The 26,345-nt window shown below is 45.1% G+C and overlaps 1 protein-coding gene and 2 long non-coding RNA genes across 14 annotated transcripts in view; 1 reads left to right on the top strand and 2 right to left on the bottom strand.

Annotated features, from left to right (window-relative positions):
* The window catches only part of POPDC3 (popeye domain containing 3), a 39,955-nt gene extending 35,116 nt beyond the window's left edge, over window positions 1–4,839 (top strand). For 8 of the 12 annotated variants that reach the window (XM_039529925.1, XM_039529920.1, XM_039529926.1 and 5 more), the window contains 3 exons: window positions 503–1,236; window positions 2,911–3,019; window positions 3,713–4,839. In XM_039529925.1, the coding sequence (XP_039385859.1) occupies window positions 746–1,236; window positions 2,911–3,019; window positions 3,713–4,024 (912 nt within the window). In that variant the 5' untranslated portion in view covers window positions 503–745 and the 3' untranslated portion in view covers window positions 4,025–4,839. The remainder of the gene's footprint in view (window positions 1–502; window positions 1,237–2,910; window positions 3,020–3,712) is intronic. The other 4 variants (XM_039529929.1, XM_039529930.1, XM_039529931.1 and 1 more) reach the window with 3 other exon arrangements.
* Window positions 4,840–5,106: 267 nt separating this feature from the next.
* Window positions 5,107–26,338, bottom strand: LOC120400825. The gene is made up of 3 exons (XR_005596099.1): window positions 26,216–26,338; window positions 7,258–7,312; window positions 5,107–5,201 (listed from the first exon to the last, which is right to left on the bottom strand). It is a non-coding gene; the product is annotated as an uncharacterized LOC120400825 (long non-coding RNA).
* LOC120400826 lies at window positions 17,028–19,253 on the bottom strand. Its single transcript, XR_005596100.1, has 3 exons — window positions 18,642–19,253; window positions 18,195–18,314; window positions 17,028–17,329 (listed from the first exon to the last, which is right to left on the bottom strand). It is a non-coding gene; the product is annotated as an uncharacterized LOC120400826 (long non-coding RNA).
* Window positions 26,339–26,345: the final 7 nt, after the last annotated feature.

Here is a 26,345-nt window from a genome sequence, read left to right on the forward strand (position 1 = left end):
AATAAAAATAAATAAAGTTAACACTGTACTCTTTGTTTTCTATGTTGTAATTGAAATCAATATATCTGAAAATGTAGAAAACATCCAAAAATGTTTAAATAAATGGTATTCTATTATTGTTTAACACTGCGATTAATCACAATACATTTTTAATCGCTTGACAGACCTACTGACAATATGTTATTAAGAAAGATATCTAAGACAAGGAAAGATTTTTATTTTTTATTTATTTATTTTTGGCTAGAAATAAGGTGTGCAAATTTTTAACAGTGAGAGTAATTAACCATTAGAATAAGATATGTAGGGTGGACTTCCCCCTCATCTGAAGTCTTTAAGCCTGAAGTTATGATGAGCTTGATGCTGGAGCCACTTGGTGAGATTCTATGACTTGTATTATGTAAGAAGTCAGATTAGGTGAACATAGTGCCCATTTCTGGCAGATCTTGTCTGAGCTAACTTATGCAAATGTTTGTATAAATGCTCCTCTCTTTTCTTCACTTAGCCAGATCAGATCATGTTATGGATTCAGCCAATCTGGAAGGATACATGAGCCGGTGAGAAAGAACATGGACTTCTGAGAACACTAACTTCCTAGATGCTTAAAATAGAAGAGCCTGGGATTATGGTGATCAGTTACCAATGGCTAGAAAGATGGAAAAGCAATGGACCCCTCTATCTGTACCTATATAAATAAAGTTTTAGAAGGCAGAGAGAACTTAAACTGAACCAAATAATTATTTCAGCCATGGGAGAAAATGAAAGTTTTTGGGAGAGCTTGATATATGCACATCCTACCTGTGTAGCCTGGAAGCAAGAGCCAGAGGGATCGATATACCATCTAGCTAGTATTCTATTTGTTGTTGGCTTCATGGGAGGAAGTGGATTCTTTGGGCTAATGTACGTCTTCAGTTTGCTTGGATTGGGTTTTCTCTGCTCTTCTATATGGGCTTGGCTGGATATATGTGCTGCTGATATCTTCTCCTGGAATTTTGTCCTCTTTGTGATATGCTTCATACAATTTATTTATGTTACCTACCAAGTTCGGAGTGTTTCCTTTGAAAAAGAATTCCAGGAACTCTACAGTTCTCTTTTTCAGCCTCTGGGAATCTCCTTGACTGTTTTTAGGAAGATTGTCTTGTGTTGTGATGCAGAAGTGATTACTTTGGAGAAGGAGCATTGTTATGCTATGCAAGGCAAAACACCTATTGATAAACTCTCTATGCTTGTGTCTGGAAGGTTTGTATCAGTTTGTTCTTATCTATTTACAGGGTGGGTTTTTTTTCATCCTTCCAAATATAAAAGTAAACAGTAATTCCTTATTTGTATATTGTTTGCTCACATTTAATTCAAGTACCAGAGATTAAATAGGCTGACAGTTTAAAAACTGTAAACATGTCCAGGAAGTCTCCAGCATGAAAACACTTTGAGCACAAAAGCCATAACAGCTTAAAGAACAAGGAGACTAATATTTTTTCCAGACCATTGTATTATACCACTTGCATTTTTCCTTAAGAAATTCAAGTAAAGGGAGCATGAGTGCATTCATCAATGTGTACACTGTATTTGTTACCCATCTATTGTTTTAATAACATAAGAATACTTTAGAAGTGTTCTCTATTAGTATAACCTGTCTAATATGGAAAACAAAATTGTGCTACACCGTATAGCAGTGAATGCTATGTTTGTTTTAATAGATTATCGCTACATTATATCCTACATTGTACCTGCGTGCTTCATGGGTGTCCAAGGAGTGGAAAAGGCATAAGAAACAAACAGCCTCCTTCCACGACAGCTGGGCACAACCACAGTCCCTGCTAGTGTCCACATGAGTGCTAGCTATGCTGCAGGAGTAGTGTCCATCCCTCCACATTGGCCAAACATGCAGGGAAATGCATGTTACACTTCTTCCTGGGGTGAGACAAAAGACTTGCACCCCCCTGAGCATGGGAGATGAGAGCATTAAGCTGCCTAGTAGGGGGAGGCAAGTGGGGCAATTTGCTCCGGGCCCCGCAGGGGGCTCCATGAGAGTTTTTCGGGGCCCCTGGAGCGGAGTCCTTCACTCGCTCCGGTGGCCCCGGAAAACTCTTGCGGGGCCTGGGCCCCTGGAGCTTCTTCCGCTCCAGGTCTTCGGCGGCAATTTAGTGGCGGGGGGTCCTTCCGCTCCGGGACCCGCCGCCGAAGTGCCGGGTCTTCGGCGGCAATTCAGCAGCGGGGGCCCCCCGCCGCCGAAGACCCCAGGCCCCCTGAATCCTCTAGGCGGCCCTGCTGAGTAGCCCTCAGAGTGGCATACAAGGTGCAGTTGAGTCCTAGATAATTTTTTAACTCATGAAAATCTTGGTCTGTGGAGGGCTAGGCCATTCATACAGAGACCCAATGTCTCCATGCTATTCCCTTGGCCTCAGTCACAGCTCCTGAAACAGCATTACCTTGCATGGGAAAACCATATATGTTACATGAGGGATGTCTCCCCAGCTACCATGCCTCCCTCTCACCTCAGCCCTCTAAAAAGCAGAACCACAAAATAACAAAGGGGGTTCTATTGGTCTTAGAAGAAGAAGGTGAATCATGCTTTTTCACCATCTCTATGTATATCCGCCATATCAGGCCACCGTATGCCTAACATTCAGCCCTTCCACATGCCAGTCACCTATAGAATGATCTTGCCTTGACTAAGGACTATAAGATTTGAATCTTAGTTGCTTGCTTGCTGTTTTGTGTGTGCTTGTTCCAACTGTATATAAAAACTTAAAGAAAACAGTAATGAACAAATAAGCATAGACCTCACTGACCTCAGCACCCTATACTGACTATTAAAGTACCTCACATCCAGCTGCTGTTTAATATTAGAAATAACTTACTATTCTGTCTACTTTTGAGTGCAATATTGACATATCCACTGTATCTTGGTAGGATCAGAGTGACCGTTGATGGAGAGTTTCTGCATTATATTTTCCCCCTTCAATTTCTGGATTCTCCTGAATGGGATTCCCTAAGACCCACAGAAGAGGGTATTTTCCAGGTAAAACATGAAGGGTTTTTGTGTACTTCTTTAAACTGTTGCATAGTTAATCACTTTAGAAATTAATGTACTGTATTATTTTTGTTATTGAAAATGCCAGACTTGGGTATATGGGGAGGGAGGTCTGGTTACTCAGTTGATTGGTTATGTCTGTATTCTGTTGGTATTTTATTTTTATTTAGTTTTATATTGTTGCTGCAAAATCTGATTGCTTAGAAAAAATGACCGTATTTGGTATTTCAGAAATAGACTGCCTTTGTATTATGTAACGGTCTTTTTACATTTCGTCTGGGCTTACACCTAGAGAACTTCTGGATCCAAGGAAACTAGAAATTCTTGGTCTTCTTCCTCACCTGTCTTCTATCTGCAATGAGTCTTGGGTCATATTCTCAGCTGGCTTAAATTGACATAGTTCAGTTAACTTCAACTGTTGTATATACAGAGCAGAAAGAATAAGGCACATGCACAGGCAGCAATCCAAGGAGCACTAGTGGCACTTTCAGAGGACTATTTGTAGGATTTCTGTGGTCAATTGTCATAAAAGCCTGATTCTGCAGTTTTTACTTGTGCACATTTCCTATTGAAGCCCATGGGAGTTTCTTCTGAGTAAGAAGAACAGACCTGAGCCCTTTATACAATTGTATAGTCAACATCAGCACACTGGAATTTAGCTATTTTTAATCTCATTTTCAGGTAACTCTTACAGCAGAGACGGACTGTCGATATGTGGCTTGGAGGAGAAAGAAACTGTATTTGCTGTTTGCTAAACACCGTTTCATCTCACGTCTGTTTTCAATTTTAATTGGGAGTGACATTGCTGATAAACTATATGCCTTGAATGACAGAGTGCACGTAGGAAAAGGACTTCGATACGACATCCGGTTACCAAACTTCTACCAAGTGGCAGTACCAGGGACACCCAAAGTGCAACCTGCAGAACAACTTGTGAGCAATTCAAGACAAAAGTTCACTAACATTGCAAACTGTGACTCTTCTAAAAAATAACAAACAAAAAGATATGCTAAATAAAATAGGGAAATACAAGTTAATAACAGGAAAATCAAGCTGAACAATACCTAGTAAAGCCAAACTTGATTGAAAGTGCCATTTACTTTAGTTAAAATAGCTTGCCTCCCTTTTCTCCCTGCAGAGCCAGCTGGTTGGCTTGTACATCTTGACTAATTATGCATTATGATGAATTTCTTTTGTTGGTCTTATTACTTTTAGGGGGGAAAATGAATCATGATGGGATGAAGCTTTATTGTAATTGTGGTGCCTTCTGTGGGTTTTTTTTTTAAGATATTTGCATAGCGCTCTTGATCATATTTATTCCAACTTGCTTGTCATAATGAATTATGGAATCCATTTCATCATAGTGAAATGCAAAAAGCAAGTTATCTTATCTTATTTTGAGTTGCTTGTTACATTCAGAATTACAATATGTGAACCTGATCTTTTTTTTTAACCATCAGAATCTTAGAGATTACGTTTAAAAAATTTTTTAAACTCAGATTGTCTTGTTTTTCTTTTTAAAAAAAGGGAAATGACAATGTGAAATGCACAGTAAGACAATTTTTTAAATTCAGTGCATGAACAGTTGATTTCTCTCAGGCTATAGGAAAGAGGCATTACACGGAAACAAAAAACACTAGTGTAATTGCCAACGTGAAAAAAGGTAAAGCGATCAATGTAATTGCTGCAAAATATATAATAGGAAAAAGGTTGTGTAGTGCTTTTAATAGAATGTGATGCTACAGTACCTAGACTTCAAAGGTGTAAGTGCCAATCATAATGTACAATAAATACTGTACATCAATCAATCACTAACACATTTAAGTCCATATTTTACAGAAACCCTTTCAGTGAGGTTTGTCATAAAGCGACACAAATCGGTAAATATGTGGGGCTACCAACATAAAACAGCAAAGTATTCGTAGTAGTGAAGTACTCCTGTTTAGCTTGCAAAGTCACTTCTCTGTGCCTATAAACGTTTTAATTTAAAATACATCCTCTCCCTAGTGTGGGTGTCTTTAATAGTGTATGGGGATTCAAGATCAACATTTGGTTGAAGAAAACTAGTTTTATACCTTTTCCAATTGATCTTGAGGTCATTGTGCCTTTGGGGAAGAGGTGTTTGAATGTCTTTCCTAACTTACTACCTTGCTCTATGCTTGATGCATGCCTGTAATCAAAAAGGGAGAACCATTACTATTTTATGAGACAATATTAATGCTTGATACATATCAAGGTAGATTGCCTTTTTAATATTTAAAACTTAAAAATTGCTCTAGGGTTTGGGAGGAAAAGTTAGTGCCTGCCTTTTTTTTTTTAAACTAGATCTTATGAGTCATTGGTGGAGGTTTAAAGCAGTTGCCACAGTCTCTTCCTTGAAGGTAATCTTACTGTGTAAGAGGGAAAACTCTTTCAAAAACACATTCATCCTGGAGCCTGAGTCAAGTGGTTTTCAGTAAGAGTGGCTTTACAGAACAAACCAAATAAATCCATGTATTTTAACAAAGTTATTACAAGTGATGAAAAACTTATATATTGTACATCACTCAATACAAATAAAAGTAGTACTGTACAATGCAAGAACACATTCTGCTTTTAGCTTTGTCCATTTTCTAGGGAGATAGATACATAGTGGTGCCATGTGATATTGCAGAGCTACTCGTGTATAATGGGGTAATCCCAAATTCATGCTACTAAAAACCTCTTTATTATGTAGTCCCTATGTTATACCACATGATATCACAATGTCCAGAAAATGACTTTGTTTCTGTAACCCTGTGGCAATACCTGCAGCCATTTAATTAACTGAAAGATGCTGAGTCCCTAACTTAATTTTGGAGCTGAGGCTGTACACCATTTGGCGGGAGGTGGCTTGCACCTCATATAATTGGGTTCTCTTATTGCTCTGTTGACTTCTCACTTGTGTTCTGCCAACTCAACCATCTCACCTACAATTATCAAATATCTCACTCTTCAAATAAACTTTCAGCATCTTTTTCTTTTTTTAACGGTACCCCAAAATTATTTTTTCCTCACCAAATCTGACATAGATAAAAACCCAGGATTGAACATGTCCTTTGCTATATAATTTGTTTTGGACCAATAAGAGGTTTTACAATATTTTATGAACTCCTAGGACTAGAAATGCCATTAGAAAGCTAGTATTCTAGCTCTGACAGACATTGAAAAAGCGTTGCTTTATTGCTCTGTTAGACATTAAAATCAAGACATCCTGACTTTTTTTTTTTAAGAAAGCTAATTTTAAATAATAGTTTTACAAAACTTACTAGTACTAATTTCCCTTGCTTGTACTATCAGATATATGGTGTAAAATTCTGGTCCACTTTGAAGTCAATGACAAAACTCCCCTTTTATAATTCTGTGACCATGAAATTGACCAAAGTTGACTTTGAATTTGGTAGGGTCCTAACTGTCAGTGTGAGTATGTACAGAGAGACAGATACAGACTTTGGGCCTGATTCTAGTCTCACTCCACTGTGTAAATCAGGAATAATGTCATTCATCAGTGAGGTCTAACTGGTTTAAGTGACAGGGTAATCAAGTCAATGCTGCTCTGTGAAGCACAGAGGTCCATATTGTGAATCCCTTACTTGGACTGTAGTGACTCTGCTTGAGTAGCACCTCGCTCTTTGGAGAGATGCAGTGTCTTGAGTGGGGCTATTGATGGAGTTGGGTACTATTATAAGTAAGGGGGGTAGAATCTGGCACGATGTCACTGTTTTAAAAGCAGCTGTTTGCCCTTTCATCTGTGCATCAGTCTATCAACTGATTAGTGCTTCCAGCATTTTTGAACATGTCAGGCAGGAATCCCCCTTCTGAATTGCAAATTTCATGCCACCAACCAGCAAGATAACTGTGCCCCAGGAAGAATTCAGCTCAAAGAGAGAAGATGGTGTTTGCACTACTAGCATTCTCAGGAGTTCCCCTAGTATGGGTGGCAGAATTTAGTCTTGTGTAAAAAGCAAGGGTTACATTCTACTCCACTGCCTGGGGTGACAACCAGGGAGAACTTAGCTCTATTTATTATAATACGTGGTGCAACTTCTAATCAAGAATTATTTTCCTTGGACCAAAAGAGAAACTGTGGCTCAATCTGATCAAAGATGACTTGATCATGGTGTAGATTATGGTACACAGCACACAAGATTCAGCCTGTTTTGAAGAAAAATGGGAAACGAGCAAGAATAATAATGCTATAGACTTACCACTCCGATGAAGCTATGTACTCTTGCAATTATGAAATGATGTTGATACCACTTTCTAGAAAAAAGTTTGATAATATGAAATTGTGACACAATGCATTGCCTACCGTTATATTCTCAACCGACATGAAAAATTACAATAAAGTATTTTGCCACTGATGTGAACTGGTCTTGCAAGACCATCTGTTGTTAAAAACCATTCTCAATTATTTAGGTACATAACATGAAGAAAAAAAACTACACTGAACTCGGGGGTGTAAAAATAGATTAATTACTCTACAGCTGTAATAACTGAGTTTATATTAAAAAGTGGGAGTATTTCTGAAATACTCTGAGGTAGTTGAATAGACACACTGTCAAACGATTCCTTAGCCTACCTTTTGAAAATGTTTATTTTGATTATATTAATATGCATGAAAAATATAAGTACCATAATGGGCTCATGATTCCAGAGGGAGTGCATCAATTTTTCATCTGCATAATTCATACTAACTTGTTTCTTGTTGCAGAGTTTTGTGTGTCTGCACTTTCTGCTTAATTTTCTGTCTAGTGTAGATGCAGTAAAAGCTGTAATGGGCCTTGCATGGTTTGGACAGATGGTTTTAGTACACCATTCACAGAACCTGGGCGTGTAAACACTGATGTTTGAATTTTGTGGTGGTAGTAATCCAGCACAAAGGTGCTCAAGAAGACAAGTGCTATACATAACCCACTTTGTTATTTTAACTTTCAAAGTCTTCACCTCTGTTCTCTGCATACCCATGTCCCAATGTGAATCAAAGGAATTAATGAAACTTAACATGCAAATTAGCAATTTAGCCTGGTAACTTAACATGTAAATAAAGCCACATCATCTTGGTGAATCAAAGAGTGTAGGTGGAGCTTCATAAATACAAATGTGCTGATTTTCTCCTACACAAGTGAGGCATGTGACCTACCCGGCTGCTCTGGGAGGCTTAAGCAGCAGCTATGACTTCAGAGGGACTAATTGCATGAGTAAGGATTTGCAGGATTGTGCTTAAGGTCAAAAAACTGCTGGCAGATTTACCTACAAAGGCAGCATACAAACATCACCCATGGAGAAGGTAAGAAGCTTTCAAGATCCTGAGGGAATAGAGGAAGATGTTCCAGCAGCTAAAGTGCTACCTGGTGTTCTGGATTTTAAAATCCCTGTTCCACCATTGACTTTTTGTATGACCTTGAGTAAATCACTCAGCCTAAATTCCTCATCTGTGAAATAGTGCTTCCTTACCTCACAGCAGTTTTGTGAGTCAGTACATTAAAGATTGTGGTGTACTCAGAAGCTAATGACAGGGGCCATATAAGCACCATAAGCAGTTGCGATAAAATAATAAGAGTGAATAATGTTTGCTCCTCTCAGTGCTGGCACTCACTTCTAGCCCTGGAAAATCTTCAAATACCAAACTTCAAAATCATGAGACTTTTATACACAAAAAGCTATTTTTGATCAGTTTAGATATTTGCAGAATTATTTTTTCTTTTCGGTACAATGTGGGCTCCTGGTAGCTGAAGTCTTGTTGAATTGAGATTCAGGCATCGGGGGCCCAACTCCCAATGTAACTGCACTAATACAAACCCCAAGTATACTTAAAAAAAGCTGCAATTTGCATTAGTTGAGTTTACTGCTGCCTGAAATCCTGGCTTTCCTTGTCTACAGTTGGGACTTGCACTGGTGCAGCTAACACCAGTTGCTGGCTACCAGTGGCTGAAAATGCCAAGTATAGACAAATCATAAGACTCCTGATTTTACAGGTAGAAGAATACAAAAGGAAATTTCAGTGGAAAAATATTAAAATTTCTCTAAAGCAGTCTTAAAATAGTTTTTTTTCCATAGTACATACGGCATATATGTAATAAGATGGTATGAAGTTTCATTAACATTTATTTGGAATAACTTGCATTACTTGTCAAGTTACTGAGTTGTGCAACTATTCCCAATTCCTGCTCATAAAACCTTTATACCACACAACATACGTGTGTGTGTGCACGCGCACGCGTGTGTGTGTGCACATGCGCGCATACAAACCCAAAATTCTTACAGTGTAGAGGATGGACTGTGCTCTGGGAATGGCTCTGGGCTGTGTGCGGAATGAAGATGTTGTTTGTAGGACTCCTCTTTCATTTGTTGCAGAAGATGGAAGGTTGGTAGTGAAGGAAGTGAAATATGAGCCTGTATCTAAAGATGTTGAATGCCAGCTCTAAAATGAGGGTGGTAATACCATTTAATCTCAAAGGAGTGTTTTGAAAATTGATTAATATGTGAAGCAGTGAGGCCCAGATCCTCAGAGGTATTTAGGCACCAAACTCGCATTGAAATCAATGGCAGTTAGGTGCCTAAATACCTTTGAGGCTCTACCTGAACGAAACTATGGTGAGAGCACCATAAAAACAATTATGAAGAAATTACTTGTGTATTCAGTGCAGCATTGGAATGGTGTGTGGTACATAAGGCATGGAACTGCACATAGAATGTGAGGGATAAAAAGAAATGTTGAATAGCTACCTATTCACTCAGTGAGGCAGGGGTCCTTTGGAAAAATAGTAGGTGATCATGTAATTAAAGACTGTATCATAATTAAGGTTAAGAGTTTGTGTCAGTTATTTTTAAAGTCACATACAGATCACAGCCAATAAACAAAAATTCACAGATGTCTGCAACCTGTCTGACTTCTACTAAAAAATAACTGGGGAGGGGGGTGGAGGGAAGGGCTGAGTGGAGGGGCATGAATGACAGTTGGGCCCAGTGTGGGGGAATAGACAGCCTGAGCCCCACCACCATGCGGGCATAGCCCCAACCCTAGACATGGGGGTAGAGGAGGAGGTGCAGAGCCGTGGGTGAGGGCAGCCCTGGCAACAACCACTGGTTGTGGGGGATATACAGCCCTGGCTCCAGCCCTTGCCACAGCCATGGAGGGCAGGCACAGCAGCAGCTGGGGAAGGGGCGGGGTGCACAACCCTGGCTCTGGCCCGAACTGCAGCCGCTGACAGCTGAAGCCAAAGAACTCACAAAGCTCCAGTAAAGTAATGGAATCTGTGACCTCCATGACTAAACATTATCCTTAATCATAATGCATATTATTCCTGGGGAAATTCTGCACCACTGCACATGCGCAGAATTCATGTGCCCTGCAGATTTTTTTCCACTGCAGAAAATACATTTTCAGACAGGTGCTGCAGTTCTGCCTCTCTCCCACAAGGGAATGATGGGGTGCTACAATACAGCAGCCAGCTCACCAGCCCTAGCAGTCAGCAAGTCAGCAGCCAAGAGAGAGCAGAGGCTCATTCCTCACAGCACCCTGCATGCAGGGCCAGGTGAGGAGGCCTGGGATATGGGGGTCAGGAGAAGGGCGGAGAGGGCACACAGACCAGGCCACATGGAGCTGCTAGGGGTCATATAGGCTGGGGTTCAGAAGGGCTAGCTGGAGGGACAATCTGAACTAGGGGGTCAGTGTGAGTGGGGTTGCAGGGACACATGGGGATGGGGGGGCAGGAGGGTACAGGGGAGATGTACCTGACTGGGAAAGGCTAGGGCAGGGGTAGGCAACTGATGGCACACGTGCCAAAGGCGGCACGCGAGCTGATTTTCAGTGGCACTCACACTGCCCGAGTCCTGGCCTCCGCTCTGGGGTGCTCTGCATTTTAATTTAATTTTAAGTGAAGCTTCTTAAACATTTAAAAACCCTTATTTACTTTACATACAACAATAGTTTAGTTATATATTATAGACTTATAGAAAGAGACCTTCTAAAAACGTTAAAATGTATTACTGGCACGTGAAACCTTAAATCAGAGTGAATAAATGAAGACTCGGCACACCACTGCTGAAAGGTTGCCAACTCCTGGCCTAGGGGTCAGTCAGGGTCTGCATGGGAGAGGCTCCCCAACTTCCTAACTATCCCTCCCCCATCCCCAAAAAACTTCCCTACTTCTCCCACCCACATCCAACAACCCTCCAGGTTCACTTTCCGGCTTCTTCCCAGCAATTACTTCCCTCTCCCTCAGCTCCTCCATTACCCCTAACTCCCTCAAACCTTTGCACTGCTTCTGAGGGGTGTGGGAAATATGGTTCTGTATTGCAGTTTAAATTAATTATTACTCAAAGTTGTGTATTAATATGTCTAGTAAGGAATCTATTTGTCCAAAAACATTTCCGGAATCTTTTTTGTTGTCTGTATTGTTACAGGAATACTTGCTGACAGGTATTTTGAAATAAATTACTAATATAATTAAAACAGGAGTGATTATATAGTGTTGTTTTGACAAATAAAATATGCAGAATTTTAAAATATAGTGTGCAGAATTTTTTTGGCAGAGAATTTTTTAATTTTTGGTGCAGAATTCCCCCCCAGGAGTAGTGTATGCAGAAGGAGGCTGAAATAAGGTTGTAGAGGCAACTTTAATTCCTAACTTGCCTAACTTCTGAGTATTTATTTAACTCTGCAACTTTAATGTTCCTTTAACGTAGTTTTTATTCATGATAACTATATCTAATTTTGATGTAACTTTGTATTATATTTTGCTGAGATTTATCTGAGAAACATCTTTTATATTTTTTCAAACTTCATAATTGTCTTATTTTAGTTTCTAGAAATCTCATCCTATGTTTTTAAGCAGAACTCCCCAGTGAAATCAGTGCTCAAAAATCAATACCAGGATACAGCCCATACTGTTTTTTGGCTGAGTCTCCATTTTCCTGTCCCAAGTCAGTTATAGTTTTTCAATACAATCAGAGTCCATTTGGCATATATAAAACAATTTGGAGATTCATTATAAATGGTAAGAACATAGCAATATATAAATACTGAGGACCTGAAGTCAGATGTGGAATATAAAATAGTATGCTGTTCTATGATTTTACTAACCAGTGTACTTTGTTCTTCATCATAGTTATTTGAATAGGTATTTTAGGTCAGAACAGCCTTGTATACACAGTGCTTTATGGATTTATTGAAAATAGCATTAGGTGCAAAAACAATAGACATACTGCAAATGTGTGTGTGGGTGTGTACACTGCAGTGTCTACTTTTAAGGGCTCAGTATAATAGGTTTACTTTACAGAGCAAAGAGCTATAATAAATGTAATGCATCAGACTGGTCTTTAGCGATCTTCAATGAAATTTGGGGAAAATATTTTAAATGATTCATTGTTTGTCTAGTATTTGAAAGATCATTCAAAATTTCTGTAGGAATACTTTATCCTGATTCTTCTGGCAAGGATTAAAGTAGTTCATAATATATATCGGCATGCATTCTGCTATAGTGAGTTTAAATAAACCTAATTTCTCCAATACTAATTTCCCCCTACTGTTACTCACACCTTCTTGTCTACTGTCTGAAATTGGTCACGCTCATTACCATTTCAAAGTTATTTTTCCTCCCTTGGTATCCAGCTGTTAATTGAATTGTCTCATTAGACTGACCTTACACTTGGTAAGGCAACTCACATCTGTTCATGTATTTATATCTGCTCCTGTATTTTCCACTCCATGCATCTGATGAAGTGGGTTCTGGCAGGGGCGGCTCCAGGCCCCAGCACGCCAAGCGCATGTTTGGGGTGGCATGCTGCGGGGGGTGCTCTGCTAGTCGCCGGGAGGGTGGCAGGCAGGCTGCCTTCGGCGGCATGCCTGCGGAGGGTCCGCCGGTCCCGCGGCTCCGGTGGAGCTGCGGGACCAGCAAACCCTCCACAGGCACGCCTGCAGGAGGTCCACCGGAGCCGCGGGACCGGCAGAGTGCCCCCCGTGGCATGCTGCCGTGCTTGGGGCGGTGAAATATCTAGAGCCGCCCCTGGGTTCTAGCCCATGAAAGCTTATGCCCAAATAAATGTGTTAGTCTCTAAGGTGCCACAAGGACTCCTTGTTGTTTTTTAAATAAAGAGAGTACATGAGATCGGAATCGGGCTTAATATGTTTCTGATTCTATAGTCCTGCATTGTGAGAGTTTTGAATGCACAGGGAATGTAGGATCAGACTCTTAATGTCAATTGTTTTATCCTTTTAAGTGATCACACAGTACATTACTTTAGTAGTTTATCCAGCTAAGGAACAGAATAGTTAGGTTAGGGTCCCCTTAGCCCAAGTTAATGCTTAAGGCAGACGGTATCTTGAAGTCTCTTGTTTTAGACTCTTGCTCTGAACAAACACGTGAAATACTTACACTTGGTCTCCAGGCTCCATAGATTCTTTCCTGCATGCTGGGAGAGGACTGTGCGCACTCACAGGTTGGACAGACGCTTCTTGACCCTCACTCCTCAGAATGTATTATTCTGGTTATTAACCTTCCCTGGTATTTCTTGTGTTTCCCATCTCTGTCACACTTCTCCCCCACCTCTTTTGGAGTGGGGCCGGGGTCTGGGGTGAAGTGGGGGTCAAGCATCCCCCGGCAAATCACCACCTCTGGTTATCTGTACCAAGAGCCTGATTAAATATTTGGGGAGGGGAGGGGAACTGTGTTATATTGGAATTAAAGTTAAATGCATTTTATTATGTAAGGGAGAAAATCCTTAATAGAACATTGTAATTTTAAAGGACACAAATATCTAGAGGCCAGAAAATTCACAACTAAAGTTACACTTCCCAATAAACACTGGAAAGTAAGGAAATGCAGAATTAAAATAAGCCTAATGGGGTAATAAAGTATTCACAAATATTTGTTCCAACAGAATCCCACAAATTCACTTTGACAGTTTTCACAGTTGCTTTGTTCTACGCATTCATTTTTGTTCATAAAAGTGTGTGCAGAAAGATAAACTATTGTGGATGGTCATTAATATGGATTTGTATGCGGATTAGCACCAAAAGTGTTTGTGTGGTCATCTTAAAAACTCTTTGGGTTTGGGAGTCATCCAACAAGGGAGCAGAAAGATCAGGATTCGTTCAAAAAATGCTGCAATGACCCCATAGGAGCTGGAACTAGGGGTGCTGCCGTACCCTCTGGCTTGAAGTGGTTTCCATCATATACAGGGTTTAGGGTTTGGTTCAATGGCTCTCAGCACCCCTACCATACAAATTGTTCCAGCACCCCAGAATGACCCTTCAGGAATGTGACCTTACTCAACCAGGAACAAGTTGAAATGCTAATGTTTTATTTTACTGCTCATGTCACAGTGTTGTGCAGTGTGAAGTAAGAGCTGCTTCATGCTGACTCAAAGCAATGTGGTAATAATAACCTGAGTCTCTGGCAACTGGGATGTTTCCCCTGGCTTCTCAGCCCTAATTGGGCATGTCAAAAGTTCCCCTCTTGAAAATCTTTATCCAATATTCCCTAACTCCAGAAACCCGCATACAAACTCTGGACAGATTCGCTATTGTTTCCCCACCCTTATTACCAAGCTAGCAACAGGTAGTGGAGACTGTATGCGGAATCTTGGCCTTGTTGGCTTCAATGGTTTTTGATAGGGAGTTTTAGTTCTTCTTTGAGTGCTTGTTCATGTCCATTCAATATTAGCTGTGTGTGCTCACCACATGCACTGGTCCTGGAAGTTTTTCCCTTAACAGTATCTGTAGGGGACTGGCTCTGGCACCCTCTGGAGTGACACCCACGTGGCATGGTATAAGGAGCACCACTGGCTTCCCCCACCCTCAGTTCCTTCTTGCCGCCCGTGACGGTGCTGGAATGTCTGCTCCTTCGGCTAGCGTTAATTGTTCTCCGTTCTTGCAAACTTTGCAAAACCTATAATTTAGTTGTATACAGTTAGTAGTTGAATTAGTTACCCATAGTAGTAGTTCTTAAAGCCTTCCTTAGTCCCAAATGGGACTGAGCCTGGGGACAGGGCATGCTCTGGTCCCCAGGCTTCAAGCCCTGTGATCACTGCAAATGGCCCATTCCCATCAGCAATCCCCATAGTAGCTGTCTTAGGTGCTTGGGTGAAGGACTTATAAGTGACAAGTGTCATGTTTGCCAGTCCTTCATACCCAGGACTAAAAAGAAGCATGATAAATGCCTTAGAGCACTCCTGATGGAGTCATCAGTCACTCTGGCTCCGGAGCAAAGATCTGACTTGGCACTGAGCACCGCAGCATCGGTGGGGAATGTCCTGCCAGCACTGTCCATGGGCCAGCACCATTCCCCCTTCATGGCTGTGGCCAAGAATCCAAAGAGGACTGTGAAGGGATGATTTCCTACTTCCCGCAAGGGAAAGGAGAGGGCTGGGGGCAAGCCAAGACCCGTGCTGGACAGCTCAACACCCCCTCTGGGAAGTCAGGCCCCAGCTCAAGACAAGCGGTGCAGCCCATCCTATCCCTTGCCTGCATCCCCAGATAGTGACACCGACCTCTGTCAGTTTCAGGTGCCATCGACGCCCAAAGCTCTGCAGACAGCTCAGGAGATCCTGATGCTCTCGGTGCCACCCACACCAACTCCGGTGGTACCCAGGTCTTGGGGCAAACCCACATTGGGACCTCCGCGTATGTCCCTGCCTCAGCGGCACCATTTCTCATCGCAAGGGATGTCCCACCACCATCCTGGCTGAAGCCATCATGCCTCAGAGCCAGAGAGACAGGCTCAGTGGAGCCCTTTTTGGTCCCTGGACCTTGGGCACTGACAGCAGGATTCGAGGCATACCTTGCCGGTAGCCGGGCGTAGACCAGCCGGGGCACTCGCCCCCTGGCAGGAGCACCGAGACCGACCCCTCGTGTCACCAAGAGCTCGGTATAGATCCTGGGACCAATTGGGGGACCGAAGCCACTGGTCACCAGCCTGCCATCATCGGTCTCTGAGACGAGGATCGCTGTATTCAGGAAGATCCTCCCAGCAACTGGCTCATGATAGTTCCCGGTCCTGCTCGATGTCCTGGTATCGGTTCAGCAGCGTAAGGCATAGATTGCCAGGTTTCCAATGCCAATTCACCAAATGCCATCGTTCCTCGAGGCCTCGACCAAGACATTCATCTCGCTCGGACAGGTCTACCTCCAGGCTCAGCAACCAGCACCAGTCAGATAGGAGCTGCTGCTCCACCTGATTCTGGTCACCTGCAAGCGACCAATCCAGCTATAGCTCTGGCATGGAGCAGGGTTCCCTGACTGCGGGACAGCCTCCAATGCCTGCAGTGCCATCTACATCATCAGCACCAAAACCTGTCCCATGGCCCCAGGCACAGTGGCTGGCACCATGGTACCCAAGGAACCCTTGGGGGTTCACCCAGCCTTCCCAAGCTGCCTGTTCAGTGTTGGGAGCCTCAGACAGGCCAGTGGCCTTGACATCCTGGCCCCCTCCAGTGCTCAAGGCTTCAGAGGAAAGACCTCACAAGTCCAGGAATACCCAGGGGAGCAGTCTGCTGGGCCACCAATGGTCATCAAGGATTCCAGGGTACCGCATCGTCCTTGTCACCTGATGAGGCTATCATGGAGCCCCGTCACCCATTTCCTCAGGATGATGCTAAGGTGCACCAGGAACTATTAAAGAGGGTCACATCTAACCTGGGGCTTCAGGTCGAGGAATTGGAGGAGCGTTGGGACTCCCTGTTTGATGTCCTCTGCTCATCAGCCCCTGCTTTACCCCTTCATGACGGGGTATCGAAAATTACCACTGCCCTGTGACAGACTCCCTCCTCCTTGCCCCCCATCTCCAAAAGGGCTGAGTGCAAGTACTTTATGCCAACCAATGGGCATGAATACTTATATTCCCACCCAACCCCCAATTCCCTGGTGGTTGAGGCAGTTAACCACAGAGAAAGGCAAGGACAACCCGGGGCAACCCCCAGAAACAAAGACTCAAGGAGGCTGGATCTTTTTGGATGCAAAGTTTATTCATCTTCCAGCCTGCAGTTGAGAGTGGCCAATCACTAAGCTCTCCTTGGCCACTACAATTACTACATGTGGCAAGCCATGGCCAAGTTTGAGGCTTCGCTCCCCGAAGGCTCCAGGAAGGAATTCCGGGCGATCCTCGAGGAGGGCATGGCTGCGGCCAGATCCTCCAGGCAACTTCAGACACGGCAGATACTGCTGCTTTCACCATGGCCTCCACCATCTCTATGCAGCGAACTTCCTGGCTGCTTCTCTCGAGCTTGTCTACCAAGGCTCAGCAGTCGATGCAGGACCTTCGCTTCGACAGCCAGGTCCTATTTGCAGAGCAGACAGACAACAAGCTGCACAGTTTAAAGGACTCCCGTACCACCCTGAAAACTCTGGGGCTTTACATCCCAGGCCCGGCACGTGATCAGTTCAAACTGCAACAGCCTCAGGGCCTAGGGAGACAGCCTCATCAGGACCCGCCTCATAAGAAGGTCAAGGGCTACAAATGCCACCCGAGCCACCCTCCTCCACCCTCCACTCAGTCGGGCTCCACCTGAAACAGCAGGGTGCCAAGTAATCATTTTGAGGGTGCGCCCGAGGGTGACCTACCAGACTATTCACCGGATCCATCTTCCTCATTTTTTTCCAGCCGCCTTTCCTCTTTCCTCCCTGCATGGACCGCTATAACCTCGGTCCGCTGGGTCCTGAACACGGTGGCACAGGGCTATACCCTCTGGTTTCTTTCTACACCCCCCGCAACTCCCCCTACCCCGTCCCTCTTCAGGGACCTTTCTCACAAAAGTCTCCTCGTGCAGGAGGTTCAAGGTTACTGCGGCTGGGTGTGGTGGAGGAGATTCCTCTCGAGTACAGGAACAAGGGGTTTTATTCCTGATACTTTTTAATCCCACAGGCCAGGGGTGGTCTGCGTCCTATTCTGGACCTGAGAGACCTAAAGAAGCTGAAGTTCCACATGGTCTCCCTGGTCTCTATCATCCCTTCCCTGGATCCAGGAGACTGGTATACCGCCCTCGACTTGAAGGACGCATACTTCCACATAGAGATCTTTCAAGAACACAGACGCTTCCTCCAATTTACGATGGGACCCAACCATTACCTGTTTGCGATCCTCCCATTTGGCCTGGTGACAGCACCGAGGGTGTTTATCAAGTACATGTTGGTGGTGGCTCTTACCTCAGGTGTCAGGGAATCCAGATCTACTCATACCTCGACGACTGGCTGGTCAAAGGCAGCTCTAGGTCTCAAGTCCAAAAGGATATTGCAGTGCTGCAAGCCATGTGCTGCTCCCTGGGCCTTCTGGTAAATGACAAAAAGTCTACGTTAGTTCCGGTGCAGAGGATAGAGTTCATCAGAGTGGTGCTCGACTTGACTTGCGCCAGAGCATTCCTGCTGCTAGAAAGGTTCCAGACATTGGTGGACCTCATCACGGAAGTCTCTGTGTTCTCCCTGACTACAGCCAGGGTTTGTCTGCACCTGCTGGGCCTCATGGCAGCATGCACATATGCTGTCCGCCATGTCAGGGCTCCAGATGCGGCCCCTGCAGCAATGGTTGATGACGGTCTATTCCCAATCCAGGGATCACGTAGAAAAGATTGTTACCATCCCCCCGACAATACTTACCTCACTGCAATTGTGGACCGATCGCAGGACAGTCCTAGAGGTAGTTCCGTTTGACACCCCACCTCACTCTATCGAGTTGGTATCGGACACCTCGGATCTTGGCTGGGGTGCACACCTCGGCGATCTCCAGACCCAGGGTATGTGATCCCCAGAAAAGATGACGTTACACGTAAACATCAAAGAACTTAGGGCAGTCTGCTTGGCATGTGGAGTCTTCCTACCTCACCTGTCAGGCAAGGTGATGAGGAGAGTCCTGATGGACAACACAGCCTCAATGTTCTACATCAACAGGAAAGGGGGAGTTTGCTCGTCAACTCTCTGCCAAGATGCACTCCGTCTCTGGGACTTCTGCATCAGCCACGAGATCCATCTGGAAACTTGTCACCTCCCTGGTGTCAAGAACACACTAGCGGATCACCTCAGCAGGGTCTTCTCCTCTCACCATGAGTGATCGCTCCACCCAGAGGTAGCCTGTATGATCTTCCAAAGGAGGGGAGCTCCCCAGCTGGACCTATTAGCCACCAGGAAAAACAGGAAATGCCACTGGTTTTCTCAGCAAGGTCTGGTCAAGCACTCCCTCTCTGATGCCTTCCTCCTGTCATGGTCAGGAAGCCTGATGTACGTGTTCCCTCTGATTCCACACATCAGCAGGGTCCTGGCAAAGATCAAGAGAGACAAGGCACAGGCTATGATGATTGCCCCGGTGTAGCCTCGCCAGCACTGGTTTGGCACGCCCATGAATCTGGCAGCGGCCCTTCCCTGGCCCCTGCCCAACCAACAAGACCTGCTATCACAGGACCATGGTCGGCTCTTGCACCCCAATCTAGTGCCTCCACCTCTTGCTGTGGTTGCTGCGTGGCTGAACCCAGAGGAGTGGACCTACTTGGATGAGGTCCAACTGGTCCTCCTGGGGAGTACAAAGCCCTCAACCAGACTGACTTACCTGGCCAAGTGAATGTGGTTTTCCTGCTGGGAGTCCGAGCATGGCATCTCTCCCTCCCTCTCTTCCTCTTCTGCTCTTAGACTACCTGCTTCCTCTGAGGAACCTGAGCCTGGCACACTCTTCCATTAGAGTGCATCTCACGGCCATCTCCGCTTTTCACTCACCAATGCAGGGCCAGATGGTGTTTGCTCATGACATGATGGTCAGATTCTTGAGAGGTTCTTCCCACAGGTTCAGACCCCTGTCCCACAGTGGGATTTTAACTTGGTCCTCTCTAGGTTCACTGGGCCACCCTTTGAGCCGTTGGGCTCCTGCTCCCTTTCCCACCTGTCATGGAAGGTTGCTTTCCTGGTGGCAGTGACACCAGCGAGACAAGTCTCTGAGATTAAAGCCTTGACCTCAGAACTGCCATACACAGTCTTCTACAAAGACAAAGTTCAGCTGAGGCCTCACCTGGCCTTCCTGCTGAAGGTGGTATCTATGTTTCATATGAATTAGGACATCTTCATCCCGGTGCTCTGTCCCAAAATGCACAAGACCAGTGAAGAGAGGCATCTTCATGCACTGGACATCCGAAAGGCCTTGGCTTTTTAGCTAGAGCATACCAAGCCTTTCCGTAATCAACTCAGCTCTTCATCGCCACAACTGATAGGATGAAGGGCTTTCTGGTGTCCTCACAGAGGATTTCCAACTGGACCACCTCTTGCATAAGGACCTGTTATGATCTGGCGGGAGTTCCGCCGCTGCTGATTGTCAGAGCCCACTCGACTAGTGCTCAGGTGTCCTCGGCAGGCTTCCTGGCACACATCCCTATCCAGGACATCTGTAGAGCCGTGATGTTGTCCACTCTCCACACATTCACGGTGCATTATTCCATCACTCAGCAGGCCAGAGACAACGCTGGGTTCGGCAGAGCTGTATTGCAATCTACACGTCCGTGAACTCCTACCCGTCTCTGTTGGTACTGCTTGGGAATCACCTAATATGGAATGGACATGAGCAAGCACTCTAAGAGGAAAAGACAGTTACCTTTTTCTGTAACTGCTGTTCTTCGAGATGTGTTGCTCATGTCCATTCCATGACGCACCCTCCTTCCCCACTGTCAGAGTTCCCAGCAAGAAGGAACTGAGGGTGGGGGGAGCCGGCGGCGCCCCTTATACCACACCACGTGGGTGCCACTCCAGAGGGTGCCAGAGTCAGTCCCCTATGGATACTGCTAAGGGAAAATCTTCCAGCACCAGTGCGTGTGGTGAGCACACGCACCTAATATGGAATGGACATGAGCAACATGTCTCGAAGAACACCAGTTACGGAAAAAGGTAACTGTCTCTTTTCTTGAGCTAGCATTGCAACCATGTGATTTAGGTGACCAATTGTTGGGAACGAATAGCAAAAACTTGAAGCAATAGTTGCAGAAATTCAATTTCAAATAATGAACAAATCTGTAAAAATCAGATGGTTCACAGATAATTCATGAACAGAAAAAGGGGCTTAGTTAATTGAATAAATTGTCTGCTGTGATTAGTTTGCACAGCTCTAATACCAAACCACCTTCCCCTGCCCTCATAGCCCCATGACTCTGTGAACCCTTCAGATTACATATCTATCAAATCTATGTACTATCACAGGGGTTCTCAACCTTTTTCTTTGTGAGCCCTCCTCTTTCCCCCCCACCCCCTCTCACAGCCTGCCAGTGCCACAACAACTGCTTTTTGGCATACAAGAGCCAGGGCCAGCATTAGGGGCCCCATGCCACAGGGGGTCCCAAAAAGCTACACTCTTTAGCCCTGGTGGTGGGGCTCAGGGCCCCAGGCTTCAGCCCCAAGTGGTGGGGCTTTGGCTTTCTGCCCTGGGCCCCAGCGAGTCTAATTCTGGCCCTGCTTGGGGGACCCCCTGAAACCTAGGGGCCCCGGACCGCAGTTGAAAACCACTGTACTATCATACTATTATCACAGCTAGTGGACCTGTTAAGTTTCTTTGAGATTAAAATTCAGCCCCTGACCCTTACTTTGCATCAGTCAGGCTTTGGAAAACAGCAGGATCCTGAATCTATTACACAGTGTTTTATATCTCCTATTCAGAACATGATTACAGAAGCACAAGTGGTCATTTTCTAGTGCATAGAAGATACCGTTCCTTCAGACTCCTAGTAGCCACTGTATGTGGTTTGGCAATTTCTCTATTCCACTTTTTGAGGAAAGATCAAATTGCATCTCAATGCATGCTTTTACAATTAGCATAGTTCCTCCAACCCTTCCAAGGTTGCAGTATTATTTTTCACTCCCATGCAATCTTTTCCCAGACAAATTTCCTTTTAATAATAATACCTACAGGATGCTTTTTGATAAATCCAAGTAGTAAATATATAGATGTTTCCTGGCTATATGGCACATAACACCGCTCAATGATTGCTCTCTTCCTACCTTGTCCTGACCATTCTTTCTTAAAACCGGAGGAAACACTGGTTACATTTACAAATGTTGCTACTGTTATACATTATTGTGTTCTGTATAAAACATTTAGTGTCCAGTGTTGCAACAACTCTACTCCCAAATTGTCCATTCACTTTAATGGGAATTTTGCTCCAAAATAACTGCAGGATTGGCTCCATTATAGCCTCTTATACAGAGCAGCAATATAATTTATGTCCCAAATAAATCTGGGGAAATTACTTTATATTATGTTTATACACATGAATATGCTCCTCAACACCCCTGTAATTAGGTGCACTGGACTGTGAGTCAAGAGATCTTGGTTCTGTCCCCAGCTCTGCCACCAACTTACTGTGTGACCTTTTCAAGAGACTTCATTTCTCCTTGCCTTTGTTTCCACTCTCCACTCATTGTCTGTCTTGTCTACTTCAACTGTAAGTGTAACCCCTTTGGGATTTAGAGAGCATAAGCCCTTTAAATAGTTTTTCTGAGCGGGGGAGTGCTGATTGTTCCAGAAGGAGTTAGTGCTATTGGTGGAAAGGGGAGAGCGGGGGGTGGGTGTGGGTGGGTGAGGCAGAGCAACTGCAGTAAGCAGGCCCTCACAGAGTGAAGCAGCCAAAAACCTGCCTGAAGCCCGGGAGGTACAGAGCAGCTGATCACAGACACCCCAGGACAGGAGCCAGGAGGAGCACTGTGCCAGGGAGGAATCACCTGAGAAGGACAAATCAGAGCTGGACCCAGTATCGCTGCTGCCCAGAGCTGTATGGAGCCATGCATACTGGCGTTTCTGACTCTGCACTGGGAATAAGGAGGGAGGCTGCTAGTTAGTTAAGTGGGGAGGTTGTCGCTCTGTGTGGCTTTGCAGAGAGTGGCAGAAGAGGGCACCGGAGTGGTTTGTTGGGGAAAATTCACTGGTGCCGAAGACGACCAGGAGCACTCAAGACTCACCACTCGACTGGAACTTTGCTCAGGCCTCCTGAACTCTGTGTGCAGACACATTGCTCGGTGTCTGCCCTTTCAGACTGTGCTACCACTGGGCCTGTGAGGCCTTGAGTTGAATGCAACCCTGTTTTACCACTCCCCCTATATTTTCCCCTATTGCTTTTCTCCTTTCATCCGTTAATAAATATTTTCCTTTCCTATATTCATTGTACCTTTGTGTGTGTGTTCGTGTTCACTATGGAGGGGAACAGTTGCCCCTGCCGTTCCCTGCTGCATTCCTGCGCACGCCTTCTCTTGGCCAGCTGCCTGCAGAGCAGACTCCATCTTGGCCACGAGGGTGCTAAAGTTACATAAGTTTTTTGCAGCAGTGACAGTTTGCACAGTGTCTAGAACAATGGGACGCAGATCTCAGTTGGGACTTCTAGGAACTACTGTTAATATAAATATGTACATACTATTATTTCCTATACATATGAGAAAACAAAGACTTTAGGTGACTCTGCCAAAGGTTACAAAGCAGGTCAGCAAAGGTAAGAACAGAGCCAAATCATTTGTTTTAACTATGATTCCACATTCTCTGCCATAGACCACTAGTTGTAGAGACTATCAGCTAGAGCAGGGATGGGCAAAGTTTTTGGCCCGAGGGCCACATCTGGGTGGGGAAATTGCATGCAGGAGCATGAATGTAGGACTGGGGCAGGGGTTTGGAGTGTGGGAGGGAGTGTGGGGTGTGGGAGGGGGTGTGGTATGCAGGAAGGAGGTCAGGGCAAGGGATTGGGGCATAGGAGGAGCGTGGGCTGTATGAGGGGGCTCAGGGCGTGGGTTGGGGAGCAGAAATGGTGCAGGGTGTGGCAGGGGGCTCAGGGCAGGGGATAGGGTGGAGGAGGGGTGCGGCAGAGGGCTGGGGTGTGGGGCGCGGGCTCCGTCCTGGTCCGCTTTCCTAGAGCGGTTCCAGAGTGGCAGCAGTGCACAGCGGAGCTAAGGCAGACTCCCTGCCTGCCCTGGCCCCATGCTGTGCTGCTCCCGGAAGCGGCCAGTACTACGTCCCTGTGGCCCCGGGGTGGGGGAGAGGGACAGAGGGCTCCGTGCATTGCCCTTGCCTGCAGGTACCTCCCCCAATCTCCCATTGGCCATGCTTCCCAGTTCCTGGCCAATGGGAGCTGCGGGGAGTGGTGCCTGCAGACGAGGGCAGCGCATGGAGCCCTCTGCCCTTCCCTTTCCCCCAGGGGCTGCAAGGATGTGGTTAGGGTGACCAGATAGAAAGTGTGAAAAATTGAGATGGGGGTGCAGGGTAATAGGCACCTACATAAGAAAAAGGCCTGAATATTGAGACTGTCCTTATAAAATCGGGACATGTGGTCACCCTAGATGTGGTACCGGCTGCTTCCAGGAGCACCAGGGTGGTGGCAATCCCATGGGCCGGACCCAAAGCCCTGATGGGCTGGATCCGGCCCGTGAGTAGTAGTTTGCCCACCCCTGAGCTAGAGAATTTAAGAAACTATTTGCTAGAGAGCTACACAGATGTTTATAGCTAAAGAGATATGCAAGAGAGGTTATATATCAGTAGGCAGCTATACAGACTCTTAGGCCCATCTGTACTAGAAAAGTGCACCAATTCAACTAAATTAATCTGGCTAAACTGGCACAACCCCCTGAGATAGTCCTGCTTTAGTCCTTTCCTATAGCAGTTTAGCTTGCACTGGCAATAATTTTTTTAATAAATATAAACAAGGGTTAAACCAATTTAAATGTGCCTATATTAAGGCTTCACACTGGTTTAACTCGTTCAGTTTTAAATCAATGTAGTTAAACTGGTGCACTTTTCTAGACTAGACAAGGCCAGTTTTAGAGAATGCTTTCTAGTTAGCTGGGGAGACTGTTAGCTAAAAGAGATTGTTATACATTGAGAGACTTGGAAGGATAATTTTTTATTTATAAATGTTGATAAATGTCAATTTCACTTTATGCAGTGTTGTTATAGTCCAGTTGGCCCCAGGATATTAGAGAGACAAGGGGGTGGGTGGGTGAGGTCATGTCTTTTACTGGACCAACTTCTCTTGGTGAGAGAGACAAGCTTTCTCACCAAGAGAAGTTGGTCCAATAAAAGATATGACCTCACCCACTTTGTCTCTCTAATTTCACTGCACACCCACAAACCACAGAAACATTTTTTCTGTGGATAATACATGCAATTTACAAGATAGGCAAAATGTGAAAAATGCAGCTTAGAACTTATTTAGAATTTGATTTACTATTTACTTTGTGTATTCTGATATGTGATGTTGACCTTTTGTGTTTTGATGCTTATAAAGCTTTAACTTTTTGACTCTTAACCATCTCCTGTTATTAAACAATTACTATCTGACCCCCCTCCATTGTTTGACACCCCCTCAAGCTCTCACAACTGTAAAAATTTAAAATCAATAAACATTAGAAAAAAATGCTTGAAAATAAACATGGATGTTATTCCGTGGAAGTCACAAAAAAGGACAATGGAATCCTGCCAAGCCCAGTTCTACACAGCTCTGTACTGTTGTTTGTGGTTGTGTGTGTGTGGGGGGGAGATCTTGGGGCAGTGGGTGAAAGAATTTTTACAGTGGGGATGCTGAAAGCCGTTAAACCAAACTGTAAACTCTGTATATGATAAAAGCAATGAGGAATCTGGTGGCACCTTAAAGACTAACAGATGTATTTGGGCATAAGCTTTTGTGAGTAGAAACCCCCCCACTTCTTCAGATGCATGGAGTGAAAATTACAGATACAGGCATAAATATACCGACACAGGAAGAGAAGGGAATTACCTTACAAGTGGAGAACCAGTGTTGACAGGGCCAATTCAGTCAGGGTGGATATGGTCCACTCCACTCTGGATAATTGATGAGGAGGTGTCCATACCAAGAGAGGGAAAATTGCCTTTGTAGTGAGCCAGCGGGTGATTTCTCACCCCCCCCCCCCTGCCTTGGGGGTGCATTGGCTCTAGAGCTAGAAGGGTTGTTGCTCTAGTCCCATAGGGCTGTGAGCCTTGGGGTATGTACTCAGTATCTGGGGTCCCTTGTGGAGACCCAGCGGCGGGGTGGGGGCAGCACAGCAACCCCCCCTCGCCTCTGGGCGCTGGTACTTGCCCTGCCTTCGCCAGGGGCTGAGCCGAGACCGTTCTCTGCCCCTTTGCACCCAGGCGCTGAGCCGCCGTGGCGAGCAGCCCCGCGACAGCGCCCCCTGGCGGGCCCCGTCTGCTCGCCGCCCTCGTCCGCTCTTACCCCGCTCCCGCAGCTGTTCAGTGTCTCCGCCGCCGGGCAGCGGCTGGTGCCCGCGGGAAGCGCCTGCGCGCTGCGGCCGCTCGCTGCCTGCCCCTGGCAGCGTCCTGCCTATTTCAGTCCAAGCGGCCGC

This window comes from Mauremys reevesii, linkage group 3 (genome assembly GCF_016161935.1).
Source record: "Mauremys reevesii isolate NIE-2019 linkage group 3, ASM1616193v1, whole genome shotgun sequence".
Lineage (NCBI taxonomy): Eukaryota > Metazoa > Chordata > Testudines > Geoemydidae > Mauremys > Mauremys reevesii.